General features: G+C 38.5%; 1 protein-coding gene across 1 annotated transcript; it reads right to left on the reverse strand.

Moving 5' to 3' along the window:
• Positions 1-1,177: 1,177 nt before the first annotated feature.
• On the reverse strand, positions 1,178-11,993 carry LOC119084775 (signal transducer and activator of transcription 5A-like). Its single transcript, XM_037194839.1, has 3 exons — positions 11,987-11,993; positions 11,309-11,313; positions 1,178-3,413 (listed from the first exon to the last, which is right to left on the reverse strand). The coding sequence occupies exon 3, from the start codon at positions 3,374-3,376 to the stop codon at positions 1,241-1,243; it is 2,136 nt and encodes a 711-aa protein (XP_037050734.1). The 5' UTR covers positions 3,377-3,413; positions 11,309-11,313; positions 11,987-11,993; the 3' UTR covers positions 1,178-1,240.
• Between the last annotated feature and the right edge of the window lie 4,437 nt (positions 11,994-16,430).

Consider the following 16,430-nt stretch of genomic DNA (forward strand, 5'->3'; position numbering starts at 1 on the left):
AGTGATCCCATCGAGTCAATTAGGATTACTACTGGATAACAATTCTGCTAGAATTGCTGTTGGTCTTCGATTAGGCACTCAAATATGTGAGGAACATAAATGTCTTTGCGGTAAAACAGTCGAAAAAGATGGATTGCATGGTTTATCTTGTGTGAAATGCGCAGAAGGAAAATACGTTAGACATGATATTATGAATAACATATTCGCTTATGCTTTCTCTAGTGCAGGTGTTCCAAATATAGTACAGCCTCCAGGTATTTCAAGAGATGATGGTAAAAGACCTGACGGTATGACTTTGATACCATGGAGTCATGGGAGATCACCCTTGTGGGATGTTACCGTCCGGGATACCATGGCTGCATCATATAATTCATATATTAATGATTCATCAAAGAAAGCACGGTACATTGCTGAAAAAGCAGAGAGACATAAGCATAACCATTACGTTTCTTTGAAACAAAACTATTTGCTAACCCCACTTGCTTTCGAGACTTTAGGTTGCATGGGTCCGGAAACGAAGAAATTTATTGATAAATTGGGCTCTTTAATGAAAAAGTCAGCGGGTGAGGTAAAATCAAAAGAATACCTTCTGCAAAGAATTTCCATCGCAATTCAACGTGGTAACGCTGCTTGTATTTTGGGAACATTAGGGAAGAAGAAGATCGATGATATTTATTTACTGTAGTTTTTAATTTTTGAGAAAAGATCGATGTTTTACCGGCTGCGCCATAATTATGAGCAGTCTTTTTTGTCGCATTTAAAATAAATATTTTGAATTAAGAATATTGCAGGTACAAACTGGAAGTAAATGGCAATGGATCGTACGAAATGGAAAGAAGTTGGAGAGGCCTACATCCAGCAGTGGATAGAAACAGGCTGAAAAAGAAGAAGAAGAAGAAGAATGTTACACCTATGTTGAATTCGTTTACGTCAAGTTGGAGCTAGTGGTGAGGTGAATTCAATTCCATACAAACTTAGCAGGTGCAGCCACATTGGTCACATGAAAACATGATACCGACAACATTACTAAAATGAATTCACCTGATTTCTGTGGTCCGTAACTTCAGTGATCCGGTGATGTTCTGCGTTAGACTAAGTGTTTATATACTTTGGGTTAGATCATTACCGTGTCCATTACAGTTAGAAATTAGCTTTAGCGTTGAAAGAAGAAAACGTATCACATAATAAGCTCAAACTTTATTTGAATATTTTACTGTCAGAATAAAAATTCCTGAGGCTGTTAACTGAATTCGAGGGATTGGAATGAATCACCATTTATATCTGAAAGTAATTGCATAAAATGTTGCATGCAGTTGCAATTACGACTATTGCCTTCGCGATTGGGAACAGTACACCTTAGGACCGATCGCACATATCCACTTTTATCATGTTTGACAACTAAACGACTATAATGACGATTAAATGCCAGACCTTTCGGTATGTTCGGATACAAGGTTACGCATTGATCCAAATCTCTGATTCGATCAGCGAGAGAACGTTTCTTAAGATCGTCACTGAAATATGGCTCAAGCATAACCGTGCTGCGTGGTAATGCGGTGTCAACCCAAGCAATACTAATGCCACCAAGTTCACTCTCTGAGAAACGCACCAAGAACGTACCAGCCTGGCAATTTTGCAATTTTGCTATAGTTTCTTGCTTATTGATAAAACCAATAATGAAGCCGTCCGACCAAGCCTCTTGAGCATGATGCTTCACCAATTTCATAGCAGAATAAAACCATTGCCAAAATGTAAACTTTCGCCCCAGCAATGGAACTTTACAAAACTGAGCCCACGATATCAATCGATCTTCGTCATTGTAATCGGCTTCGAACAATTTTTCGTGTAGATATTTGAAGCAGTCTGCTGTCAAGCATTTGTTGGTTTCCGATTCAAATTTTGTGCTTAGTGCACTGAACAGCTGTGAGCAACGTACTTTATCAACGACCTTAAACGGTTGTCGATGAATTTCAGCAAATGCGTTATCCCAAAATATTGTTGCCCAGGATTGGGGTTCTTGGTTGGTGTGAACGACTATAACGATTGGGAGAGTTTTCGCTGAAACGTTGATGGTTAGATCACCTGCGGTTTGAAAGGCCGATTCGAACAGCAAAGCGTATTTTTTCTCTGTGACATAATGGGGATCCTTTTTCCCGGATCGTTTGAACTTTTCCAATTTCATGTTGTTGAACGTACAAGTCAAATGATGCGTCGATGATTGATCTTCCAATTTACCGGTGTTATTCAATATTTCGTACGTCTGACACTTGCTTCTGCATGGAGAGTCCATTGGAGACTCGGCAAAAAGTGACACAGCCACCGACGGATGGTTTAAATGAATGCCAAGGTTAGCGGTCAATAGTCGTACAGTGGTTTTAAAATTCACATCAGGTTTCATAATTTGTGGTGGTTGATCTTCCACAACAAATCCGGACTCAATTAGATTGACGAGCAAGCACGTCACATCCTTATACGCTTGTTCAATAACACCATTAGCATCAGAAAATGTGATGCTGTTAATTGCACAGGTCGACTGGATGCAGCATCGTGTTGTCCAAATAATTTCAGCCAATTTTTCGAACCACAACTGCATTTCGTCGAGTGAGTTTTTGTTTAGTGGGGCTCCATTACCGGCCAATGCCTGACTACGATGCCACTTGTCCAGTCGACTCAAGACGAGAAGCTTTTGAACGGAATCAATTTGTAAAATCACATCCGAAATGCCTTGATTCAGGTCGATTGCGCAGGCCTTAATATTTTCCATTGCTTGGAATTTTCTGCCCTGATAGTCCTGTAGAACCACCAGACGACGTTCCTGTTCCAAATCATTATTCACCTCAATCATTTGCGTTGTTGTTTCGCGGTACTCGAGACATTTATAGTTTTCGATTTCGTGTTTGTAATTCGTTTGTTTCTCTTTGATCGTCAGAACGTCGCTTTTCAATACGTTTAACTTCCGCACAATGTCGATGGCCTCTTCGTCCACACCAAATTTTAATAGATTTTCACTAAAAACACCCAAGACTCGCAATTCATAAGCCACAGTGTCTCGAATTTGTTTATAAACAGCAAATGGATGCGACAAATGGTTCTTATAACACTCAATTGCTGCGTTTAGTCGATATTGTATGGACAATTGGTCCACTCGTTTCAAGTGCAGTTTCTCCTGTTGCAGTTCTTGGATTAATGCGCACAGGAAATCCGTTGCAATTTCTTTGATTTCGGTGTCATTAATATCGTTATTCAATTCCGTTTTCATTCGCTCTTCAATCCAATTGGCACACACAAATCGTACTTCGATTGGGAAGTGGTCATTGTATGCGGTTTTAATTTGATGGAAATGTGGATGAGATATAAGACTATTCCAGGTAGCCATTCTTTCGTAAATTATTTTGTTTTTCGAATTGTACAAACAAAAATAAAAGTTTTTTTAATCGTTCCGTAAAAAATCACAAATTGAAATTATTGCACAATAGACATGCTAAGCAATTACCCTGTTCGACGCTCACACCCGAATGACGATGGTCTACTTTCATTTTTAAAATAATCTCGACTGTATTGACACCACAGTGTGCGTTTGAATTTCCAAACAAAAGTGTTTTTATTGGTGATAACACAGCAGCAGTTAATTGCTTTATTCAAAAAGTTATTTTTAAATGTCGAAAAGAAAATTCAAAATTTTACTTCTTCATCTCCATGTAGAGTAGACAGCTTATTGTATAATCTTATCAATGGATTATGTGTTATCATTTCCGAGAATTTTAAATTTATCATTGTTTACAACAATATTACAAATTGTTATAATCATAATACGAAGCGATAGCGGAGGTTTGTGACGCTAGTTGCCTTCCCTAAAAAAGAAACAACCAACAAGAGACTAAGGAACCTATATATGTATAGGCGAACATTTTAACTTTTCCACACTGAGCCGAATCAAAAAAAAAAATTATGTTCAAACGAAAGTACTCTTCAATACGAGTTCAACGATCATTTGAAACGGTTATCTACATCCGGAGAAAACACTATTTGAAATTGAAGCATCTTCACACATTTTCAGCTATTTCACCATATTCGAGTAAATAGAAATGTTTCATGTGGGTTTGATATACGTTTGATATACCACTACATTTGTTTACGAAAACTGCGCAGGCACTTTTGCTAAAACTTACATTAAGATGGTACAAGGGTTTAGCTTCGGACAAGAACCAAAATTGCGCGAAAAGTAGGGCATGTTTAGGAAATAATTCTCCGGATTCAAGAGATGGAATACAGCAAAAAGGGGATTAACGGTTAATTTGAATGTGTTTTCGCTTTTATAAAATTACTTGATTTTCACAATTATTTGTCACAATCAAAACATGTCTGCAAGGCAAAAATTTTTTCCAGAGAGTAATCACATAAGTTGCTATTATATATCAAAACCGTTTCTTATGTCACACACCACGAAACTATGTATTCAATTTTTTGAAATAAGTTTTTAGATCCGTACGAAGTACTGGGGTCTTAAAGGTTTACGCATACGTTTGAAACACGTCGAATTGGACTCCCTGAATAAGGGGAAACCTATTGTGGTTGTATAGAGATGCCAAATCAGCGAAAAAAAATGTCCGTCTGACCGTCTGTCTGTCTGTCCGTTCTCTAACTTGAGTAAAACGCATTCGATTTTGAAAATTCTTTTTTTCCCCGTTTGGTAATGTCAAAAGACAGGCTAAGTTCGAAGATGGGCGATTTCGGATCGACCTCTCCGGAGCTGGGGCCCAATAAGTGCCTAAGTGTTTTTCGACGGTATCTCCGGACAATTAAACGTTGCACTTGTAAGTGATTCATCAAAAAAAGGTATTTACAATATCTATCGACAAAAAAAAAAGTTTATGGAAATCGGATGACCGACTCGTGAGTTAGAGCCCTTGGTGTGAACCACGTACTGGGCGGCAAGCAGTTTTTGCTTGTAGGCCGGCCACATTTGAACATATTTCGTCTGTTTTAGCTTTATTAGATAGGTATTGACCGTACCAATGCCAATAGGGGGAAAAAAGTCTATGAAATTATGTTCTCCGGAGCGTGAGCTAGGTCTCTTGGAGTGAGCTCTTATCTGGCTACTCGGCCGTACAGTGAACGTGGGGTATTTTGTCAATATCTCGAGTAAATTTTGACCGAATTTCATGAATTTTTAGCCCCGTACGAAGTACGAAGGGGCTTATAGGATTACGATGCCGTGTGTAATTGATGGAATTCGAAGCAGACGGTAAGGGCAAAGTGTTTGCCTATATTCATAGATAACGAATCCGCAATAAAAATTTTGTCCGTCCGTCCGTCCGTCCGTCCGTCCGTCCGTCCGTCCGTCCGTCCGTCCGTCCGTCCGTCTGTCACGTCGATATCTTGAGTAAATCAAATCCGATTTCAAAAATTTTTTTTTTCCCTGAAAGATAGTCGAAATAGTGAGGCTAAGTTCGAAGATGGGCGATTTTGGGTCGACCCCTCCCGAGCTGGGGCCCCATAAGTGATTTAACGTTTTCCGAAGATATCTGCGGCCATTCAAAGGCTACACATGTAAGTGATACGTCAAATAAAAGGTATTTACAATACCGATCGACAAAAAAAAAGTTTATGGAAATCGGATGATCGACTCGTTAGTTAGACCGCTTGGTATGAACTAGATACAGGGCGGCAAGCCGTTTTTGCTTGTAGGTTGGCCAAAGTTGAACGGATTTAGATGGATTTTGCTTTATTAGATAGGTATTGACCGTACCAATCAGGGAAAAAAAAGTTCATGGAATTCGGTTTACCGGAGCGTGAGCTAGGTCTCTTGGAGTGAGCTTATATGTGGCTACTCGGCCGTACAGTGAACGTGGTGTTTTTTGTTAATATATCGAGTAAACTTTGACCGAATTTCATGAATTTTTTTTGTTTGAAAGGTATTATTGAATGTAAAGCAGCTGTACTAATTTCCACCTCCTAACAAAATGGCCGTCGGCCGCCATTTTGGATTTTTGTAAAAACAATAGAAATCGGTGAAAATGATACTTACAAAGTTACTGATCAGTGGGAAGTGATTGGTTATGTGTGTGGGGTGTTTCAAGCATCCCAAATATGGATATCTATTTATAAATATATACAGCTATATTGAGTTATATAACGGTGTAGATAGTTCTTTTGAGCTATATACTAGCATATTTATTAGTAAAATGTTTATTTATAGGTAAATATAGGTTAATATAAATTGTTGCAAAAATTTTTAAGTTTGGGTTACAGTTGAAAGGAACGTCGTACGGGGCTTCGAATTTGCGCTATGCGCAATTTTTAAGACGTGCACATTTCATAAGAATTTTAGGTTAGTAGGTTTAGGGTAAGAGTAGGGCGACCGACGAACTAGGGTCGCGTACGCAATAGATGTACGGGTTCGTACGGGGCTCAGTCGCAGCGAACGCTCCGACTGTTCTGACGGCTCGTTTTTTGTTTGAAAGGTATTAATAAATGTGAATCGTCAGTACTATTTCAGGTCTCCTAACAAAATGGCTTCCGGCGGCCATATTCTTCTTCTTCTTTTTCAGCCTGTTTCTATCCACTGCTGGATGTAGGCCTCTCCAACTTCTTTCCATTTCGTACGATCCATTGCCATTTGCTGCCAGTTTGTACCTGCAATATTCTTAATTCCGTTTGTCCATCTCTCTGGTGGTCTACCTATAGCTCGTCTTTTATATGGTCGCCAGTTCATGATCTTTTTGGTCCAACGTTCGTCTGTCCTTCTTGCAATATGTCCCGCCCAGCTCCATTTCAGAGATGCTATTCTTTCCATGACATCAACGACCCTGGTTTGTTGTCGAATCCATTGATTCGTCATTCTGTCTCTGAGTGTTATTCCGAGCATACTCCGTTCCATGGCTCTTTGTGTCACTCTCAATTTATCTTCGGATGCTTTTGTTAAAGTTAACGTTTCCGCTCCATAAGTGAGCACTGGAAGGACACAAGTGTCGAAAACTTTGCGTTTCAGACTATTATTCATTTTGCTTTTGAAAATTAGTCTGAGTTTTCCGAACGCTGCCCATGCAAGACCAATCCTACGTCTTATTTCTGCAGTTTGGTTGTCCAGACCTAACTTCAGTTTATGTCCTAGATATACATAGCTGTCGACTCGTTCAATGACAGTGTCACCAATTTTTATTTCTCTATCGTCCCCGATGTTGGTCATGACTTTTGTTTTTGATAAGTTCATCTTGAGGCCAACTTTGCTCGCCTCTTCACTTAACTGTTGTAGCATAAGCTGAGCCTGACCTAGATTCGCTGCTATCGGTACAATGTCATCAGCGAAGCGGAGATTGCTCAGGTACTCTCCATTTATCTTTATTCCCATTTTACTCCAGTTTAACTTCCTAAAAATACTCTGCAGAATCGCCGTGAATAATTTCGGTGAAATGGTGTCACCCTGCCTTACACCTCGGCCGATTCTGAATTTCTCCGTGCTCTTATGAAGTTTTATACATGAAGTAGCATTTTTGTACACATATCGAATTGTGTTGGAGTACCTTGAGTCTGATCGCAAGCAGAGCAGAGTTGGTAAAAAACGGAGGACGAGATTCGGTGGAATACCGGAACCTGTCTAAAAGTATCAACAAAGCAAGGAGATCAGATGAAAGAAAATATAATGTCCAATTGGCTCAAAACATAATTGAAGCTAACTGCAATATGAAAGTCCTACGAAGAAAAATGACAAACGCCAAAAAAGAAATCTTCAAATTACGAGACAAAACAGGAACGATCCAAACGGATCGAAATGCGATATTAAACATTGCAACAGAATTTTATGAGAATTTGTTTTCTTCAGCAAGACAGAGCCCAACGGAAGAAACCGAAGATAGACCAATAATAAGAAACGTGGGATCGGAGGATATGCCCGACATAACTGTTGATGAAGTCAAAGCTGCAGTAGCCGAGATGAAAAACAAAAAGTCTCCCGGAGAAGATGGTGTTCCAGTGGAAGCCATTAAACTAGGTGGAGACTCATTATTAAAGGCAATCACGGCTTTGTTTAATCAATGTCTCCAATGGGAAGAAGTACCAGAAGCCTGGGAAAATGCGGTAATTACATTGCTGCATAAAAAAGGAGACATAACAAAGCTGGAAAATTACCGACCCATAAGCCTATTGTCAACACTCTACAAGTTGTTTATGAAAATCATTACGAAGAGGAACACTAACAAGTTCGACTTTTACCAACCTGTTGAACAAGCTGCTTTCAGATCTGGTTTCAGCACAAAGGACCATTTGCAGGTGATGAGAACGCTTATTGAGAAGTGTCGTGAATACAACATCGACATAGTCTTGCTATTCATAGACTTCGAAAAAGCTTTCGATTCAGTGGAAACATGGTCGATATTGGACGCATTAGACGAATGTAGAGTAGACTCAAGGTACTCCAACACAATTCGATATGTGTACAAAAATGCTACTTCATGTATAAAACTTCATAAGAGCACGGAGAAATTCAGAATTGGCCGAGGTGTAAGGCAGGGTGACACCATTTCACCGAAATTATTCACGGCGATTCTGCAGAGTATTTTTAGGAAGTTAAACTGGAGTAAAATGGGATTAAAGATAAATGGAGAGTACCTGAGCAATCTCCGCTTCGCTGATGACATTGTACCGATAGCAGCGAATCTAGGTCAGGCTCAGCTTATGCTACAACAGTTAAGTGAAGAGGCGAGCAAAGTTGGCCTCAAGATGAACTTATCGAAAACAAAAGTCATGACCAACATCGGGGACGATAGAGAAATCAAAATTGGTGACACTGTCATTGAACGAGTCGACAGCTATGTATATCTAGGACATAAACTGAAGTTAGGTCTGGACAACCAAACTGCAGAAATAAGACGTAGGATTGGTCTTGCATGGGCAGCGTTCGGAAAACTCAGACTAATTTTCAAAAGCAAAATGAATAATAGTCTGAAACGCAAAGTTTTCGACACTTGTGTCCTTCCAGTGCTCACTTATGGAGCGGAAACGTTAACTTTAACAAAAGCATCCGAAGATAAATTGAGAGTGACACAAAGAGCCATGGAACGGAGTATGCTTGGAATAACACTCAGAGACAGAATGACGAATCAATGGATTCGACAACAAACCAGGGTCGTTGATGTCATGGAAAGAATAGCATCTCTGAAATGGAGCTGGGCGGGACATATTGCAAGAAGGACAGACGAACGTTGGACCAAAAAGATCATGAACTGGCGACCATATAAAAGACGAGCTATAGGTAGACCACCAGAGAGATGGACAAACGGAATTAAGAATATTGCAGGTACAAACTGGCAGCAAATGGCAATGGATCGTACGAAATGGAAAGAAGTTGGAGAGGCCAACATCCAGCAGTGGATAGAAACAGGCTGAAAAAGAAGAAAGAAGAAGAAGACCTTGAGTCTACTCTACATTCGTCTAATGCGTCCAATATCGACCATGTTTCCACTGAATCGAAAGCTTTTTCGAAGTCTATGAATAGCAAGACTATGTCGATGTTGTATTCACGACACTTCTCAATAAGCGTTCTCATCACCTGCAAATGGTCGTTTGTGCTGAAACCAGATCTGAAAGCAGCTTGTTCAACAGGTCGGTAGAAGTCGAACTTGTTAGTGTTCCTCTTCGTAATGATTTTCATAAACAACTTGTAGAGTGTTGACAATAGGCTTATGGGTCGGCCATATTGGATTTTAGTAAAATTGAAATATCTTGGGAAAAATGGTACTTAGAAAGTTTCTGTTAACAGAGAAGTAATTGGTTATGTGTGGGGGGTTTTAGGAATCCCATATGTGGACTTCTATATATATCTATATACAGCTATATTGAGCAATATACAGGCATGTAGAGCTATATAATAGCATATTCATTTGTGGAATGTTTATTTATAGTGAAATATAGGTAAATATAGCGGTATATAGCGGTATATAGCTGCTTAAATAGGAATTTATGAAATTTGACTTCGTACGGGGCTGTCTATATTGCCTCCGGCAATTTACTTGTTGATGATAGCAAGGCAAAGAGTGGATAATGCAAGTGATTTTAAAGCGCGAATAGCTTTTCAGCAGAGAAGAAAATGAAGTAAGAGAAACGAAGAGTTTCACAATAAAGGCTTTTGATACGAATAAGTGTTTCGTACGGATCGGCGTTAGCTATGTTTATTTTTAAGAAATTAAACAAAAACAATTTTATTTCTATCACGGCGGCCATTTTGTTTTCACAATAATTCTATGATGGGTGTCTTCGATGTTCGATTTTCTATTGTTATTGAAATACGAGTTTCATTTCAATTAAAAGAGATGACGCTATAGTATTTGGTTTTTGTCCGAGCTAAACCCTTTACGCTCAATCTTAAGACTTTTTCACCGGCAAATCATAGATTAAATTCTGTAAATTTAATTAAAACATTTTCATGAACATTTCCAAAAAACGCCATTAATTCATTAATTCATTTTTATCACAACAATATGACAGCTACATTTCCATTATAATGATTGTGTAGTAGATCAGTATTGCCGTGCTTCATATGAAATGTGCGCGAAGATTATGAAATTGAAAAATTTGTTTCTTCGCAAAATTTTTGGAACATTTTGGTATTTCTGGTTTCAGGTTTCAATGTCGAATTTGTTTTAGGGTTAGAATGTCTAACAAAATGGTGGACAGCAGCCATCTTGGAAATTCTTTTAATTTTTTGTATTTAGGCCTATATGGCACATACATAGTTGCAGTAAATTGGTAATCAGAGAGTTTTGTTGGTGGAAAACTTTTTTCGATATGTCAAGAAAATGGCGGCCATCTTAAAATTTCGTATTTTTGAGATTTTTTCGGCTATACGGCATGTCGAGAGTTGGGATAACGTGTCACTTGTACAGTTTCGATTGCGGAAAACTTTTTTCAATATTTCAAGAAAATGGCGGCCATCTTGAAATTTCGTATTTTTGAGATATTTTCGGCTATAGGGCATGTAGAGAATTGGGATAAAGTGTCTCTTGTAGAGATTGCTTAACTCTAAGCATTACATAAAACTTCCAAAACAACTGATATCCTACAAAAACCTCAAAAGAGGAAGAGGTGACGCGTAATTAATTTTGACCAAGAAAATTTTAACAAGAAAATATGTCAACGAGAAGTTTACCGATGAGATTTTACCACAAACGTTTTACAAAAAAAATGCGTCACAAGTGGCAGATGCAGACGAAACCCCTCATACGACAATAATCATTTGCCACTTTGTGACGCATTTTTCTTTTGTAAAGTTTTCGTTGTAGAATCTCATCGGTAAACTTCTCGTTGACATATTTTCTTGTTAAAATCTTCTTGGTCAAAATTGATTACGTTGAGGCGCAGAATGCGTCACCAAAACCGATATCAAATGTTTTGGAAGTTTAACTTTTACAGTACTAGCGTCACCTCTTCCTCTTTTGAGGTTTTTGTAGGATAAATAGAAGAAGCGATTGGTATGCGTTTTTTACGTTTACTTTAGACACCGCCAAGGTTGCGCTCGGTAATACACACTGAAAATTTTGAGTTACCAAATCGGCACTGTTGCTTTGGGTCTGTAGTTGGTAAATCATTAACCAACAGTTTTTAGCCCCGTACGAAGTACAAAGGGGCTTATAGGATTACGATGCCGTGTGTAATTGATGGAATTCGAAGCAGACGGTAAGGGCAAAGTGTTTGCCTATGTTCATAGATGACGAATCTGCAATAAAAATTTTGTCTGTCCGTCTGTCTGTCCGTCACGTCGATACTCAAGATATCGAATCAAATCCGATTTCAAATTTTTTTTTTCCCTGAAAGATAGTCGAAATAGTGAGGCTAAGTTCGAAGATGGGCATATTCGGGTCGGCCCTTCGTGAGTTAGGGCCACCTAAGTGATTTAAGGCCTTTGGGTGATATTTATGGCAAAATAAACGATGGAAATGTAAATGACACGGCAAATGATAGGTATTGTCAATACCATTCCAGGAAAAAAAAGTTTTTTAAAATCGAGTGAGTGGACCGTGAGTTAGGGCCTTAGAAGTGAAATGCTACTAGGGCCCTATGTGTATTTTACATAGAACTCGAGTAAGTTTCATTCGTTTTTCGTAATTTTTGTTTTATTTGGAAGGTAATCGAAGGCCGAATAGAATGTTGTTGAAAAAAATTAAATTTGGGTCCTCGGACTGAGGCCGATACTAGGCCCTTCAAAAAAATAAAATTTTTAGGGTGATTTGAAATTTTTGTTTCATTTGATAATAATTTTACTTTAACTACATTAACCGGCGCAATAGGCTTACGGTCAAAGTAGGGTGATAGACGCACTAGGGTCACGTACGCAATAGATATACGGGTTTGTACGGGGCTCAGTCGCAGCAAACGCTCCGACTGTTCTGATGGCTCGTTTAGTATAAAGTACGGAAATGTAGTTACAGATTCGTGACTTTACTAGTTTACTGTTGCGGCTGTTGATTTTACCAGTTTCGATTTTTGTACCTGCTTGTTATCTGGAACCATTCTCGCTGTTAATGTTACAGATTTTTTGGCAATTGTTACCTATTTTTAAGTTTTCTCTTGTAATTTTTTGTTACCAACTGGAGTTGGTAATAACAACAAATTTTCTGTAATAATTACGAATTTTCGGTTTTCTACTATTTTTGGTAGATAATGACACTGGGAACATTGATAACCAACTTGGATTGGTAACCATTACACATTTTTGGTAGGGGCTACGAATAATGTGACGGAATGGAACACATAAGCGGTACAAAGAAAGAGGTGACAGAGCTAGCTACTTGAAGTACATAGTCTTATGCAAATTTTTCGAAAATGTGTTTGTTTCAGAAGATCAAGCGTTTGGATAACAGAAATGCGTAGATATTGGATCAAATGTTTTGTACGAGTAGCAAAAACTTGACACACTAAACGGCGTTCGATAACACATGAAAAGTGGGAATGATGTTTCTCATTATAAAAAGCGTGCAATTGCTTAGCACCATCATCATTGGGATCTAATAATCTTACCAAAAGCTTCGTAAATGTTCGTGTGAGAATATCATTCCTACCATATGTGTGTAACTTTAAAATACATTGTGTATTGTCAAATAAAGTAAATTTGTGGATAAAAAAGCGTCCTTTCGTGAGAAACAACAACTTGGGATCCGTTGCAACCTCCATCGTTGAAAGGGCATAGGATTCGCTTGAGCAACAGGATGTGGTTCCTGATTCCACCAAGCAACAAATGGTGACCCCGACGTGATTTTTTTAATTCAAACAAGTTAGTCGTGAAACGAGGACGAGGAGGAGGACGAGATTCGGTGGAATACCGGAACCTGTCTAAAAGTATCAACAGAGCAAGGAGATCAGATGAAAGAAAATATAATGTCCAATTGGCTCAAAACATAATTGAAGCTAACTGCAATATGAAAGTCCTACGGAGAAAAATGACAAACGCCAAAAAAGAAATCTTCAAATTACGAGACAAAACAGGAACGATCCAAACGGATCGAAATGCGATATTAAACATTGCAACAGAATTTTATGAGAATTTGTTTTGTTCAGCAAGACAGAGCCCAACGGAAGAAACCGAAGATAGACCAATAATAAGAAACGTGGGATCGGAGGATATGCCCGACGTAACTGTTGATGAAGTCAAAGCTGCAGTAGCCGAGATGAAAAACAAAAAGTCTCCCGGAGAAGATGGTGTTCCAGTGGAAGCCATTAGACTAGGTGGAGACTCATTATTAAAGGCAATCACGGCTTTGTTTAATCGATGTCTCCAATGGGAAGAAGTACCAGAAGCCTGGGAAAATGCGGTAATTACATTGCTGCATAAAAAAGGAGACATAACAAAGCTGGAAAATTACCGACCCATAAGCCTATTGTCAACACTCTACAAGTTGTTTATGAAAATCATTACGAAGAGGAACACTAACAAGTTCGACTTCTACCAACCTGTTGAACAAGCTGCTTTCAGATCTGGTTTCAGCACAAACGACCATTTGCAGGTGATGAGAACGCTTATTGAGAAGTGTCGTGAATACAACATCGGCATAGTCTTGCTATTCATAGACTTCGAAAAAGCTTTCGATTCAGTGGAAACATGGTCGATATTGGACGCATTAGACGAATGTAGAGTAGACTCAAGGTACTCCAACACAATTCGATATGTGTACAAAAATGCTACTTCATGTATAAAACTTCATAAGAGCACGGAGAAATTCAGAATTGGCCGAGGTGTAAGGCAGGGTGACACCATTTCACCGAAATTATTCACGGCGATTCTGCAGAGTATTTTTAGGAAGTTAAACTGGAGTAAAATGGGAATAAAGATAAATGGAGAGTACCTGAGCAATCTCCGCTTCGCTGATGACATTGTACCGATAGCAGCGAATCTAGGTCAGGCTCAGCTTATGCTACAACAGTTAAGTGAAGAGGCGAGCAAAGTTGGCCTCAAGATGAACTTATCGAAAACAAAAGTCATGACCAACATCGGGGACGATAGAGAAATCAAAATTGGTGACACTGTCATTGAACGAGTCGACAGCTATGTATATCTAGGACATAAACTGAAGTTAGGTCTGGACAACCAAACTGCAGAAATAAGACGTAGGATTGGTCTTGCATGGGCAGCGTTCGGAAAACTCAGACTAATTTTCAAAAGCAAAATGAATAATAGTCTGAAACGCAAAGTTTTCGACACTTGTGTCCTTCCAGTGCTCACTTATGGAGCGGAAACGTTAACTTTAACAAAAGCATCCGAAGATAAATTGAGAGTGACACAAAGAGCCATGGAACGGAGTATGCTCGGAATAACACTCAGAGACAGAATGACGAATCAATGGATTCGACAACAAACCAGGGTCGTTGATGTCATGGAAAGAATAGCATCTCTGAAATGGAGCTGGGCGGGACATATTGCAAGAAGGACAGACGAACGTTGGACCAAAAAGATCATGAACTGGCGACCATATAAAAGACGAGCTATAGGTAGACCACCAGAGAGATGGACAAACGGAATTAAGAATATTGCAGGTACAAACTGGCAGCAAATGGCAATGGATCGTACGAAATGGAAAGAAGTTGGAGAGGCCTACATCCAGCAGTGGATAGAAACAGGCTGAAAAAGAAGAAGAAGAAGAGTCGTGAAAAACGTTGGCAAGCTGAACATCAATTAGAAATTTCCTTTTCTGGCCAGACGTAAAATTCGGTAAATAACATTTTTGTTCAAATTGACATTTTCGATTGGAGAATCCACAGACAGTTAATACTATAACGAATCAAAGTGTTGTGAATAAGTGTTTAATTATTATTGCCTACATTGAGGCAATTAATCGAAAGTTATAGTGAACCTTCCGGAACATTTTGTATTCTATAACTTCGAAACGTTTTTCCGTAAAACGTTAACATACGCTAGCGAAGACATTTGTGTAAAAAAGCGTATTCGGTAGGAATAACAAATTCTATGGTGAAATTCGTTTTAGTACGAGTATATTGTGAAAGTTAAAAACCGTACTATATCGTACATCGTGGTACAAAGTATACGCTTGTGAATTTCGTTCAGTGCGTTTTAGTGAACTTTTGAAAAAACGCATAATATGTGTAATTGATATCGTAAAATAAAACACAACATTCTCTAAAACAAATGAAAATTGAATTTAACTATTTCACTCCACTCTTTATCAGAACGTATTTCCATCACATAAACAAAAAACAAGCTGATTTCGTCGTTTACGACTCATCAGTGCACCTTTGTCCAGGAACCTGCAATCCACGGATTAAACCTTAAAAAATTCAACCAGTTCTGAGTGGGTTGGGTTGGTTAGGTTCTACCAAAAATGAATTGATTTAGTCCAATATGGACTGGACTTTTGTTTTTAGGTATGGGTAGAAAAACGTGTAATGGTTGAACAAATAGAATGTCTATTTGGTTAGGGTAGATTATTCTTGGACTTCATTTAACATAGCCCAGTCCACCGAAATGAATTCGGTTTGGATTGGATATGATCGGGTATATAATTCATTTTCGGTTGGTTATGTTTGGACTGGATGGTATTAGTTTGTTGAGCCAGGTATGCGCTTTTACTTGTTAGAGACACATTTTATCTTTCAAGCAAAATGCGTTGAATGAGCTTTTACTCGTTAGAGACACATTTCAATAAATAAATAAATGTCTGGAGTTGAGAGTCCAATTTATATAAAAACCTCAATCGGTCAGTTCTATAACTTCAAACGATAACATTACCATCATGCAAAAATCGCTATCGCAAAATCTATAGATTCAAATAAACATTCAAAATTCACATTAACATTGGTCTCACACAATCATTAGCAAAAAAACCAGTTTCAGCTCTTCTTTGTGTCGCGTATGTGCACGGAATCCGTATCCATACAATAGCATTGTTCTAATCAATCTTCTGTAATATAATTTGAGTTTGCACAGT

The sequence above is a fragment of the Bradysia coprophila genome, unplaced genomic scaffold (assembly GCF_014529535.1).
Source record: "Bradysia coprophila strain Holo2 unplaced genomic scaffold, BU_Bcop_v1 contig_93, whole genome shotgun sequence".
Taxonomy (NCBI): Eukaryota; Metazoa; Arthropoda; class Insecta; order Diptera; family Sciaridae; genus Bradysia; species Bradysia coprophila.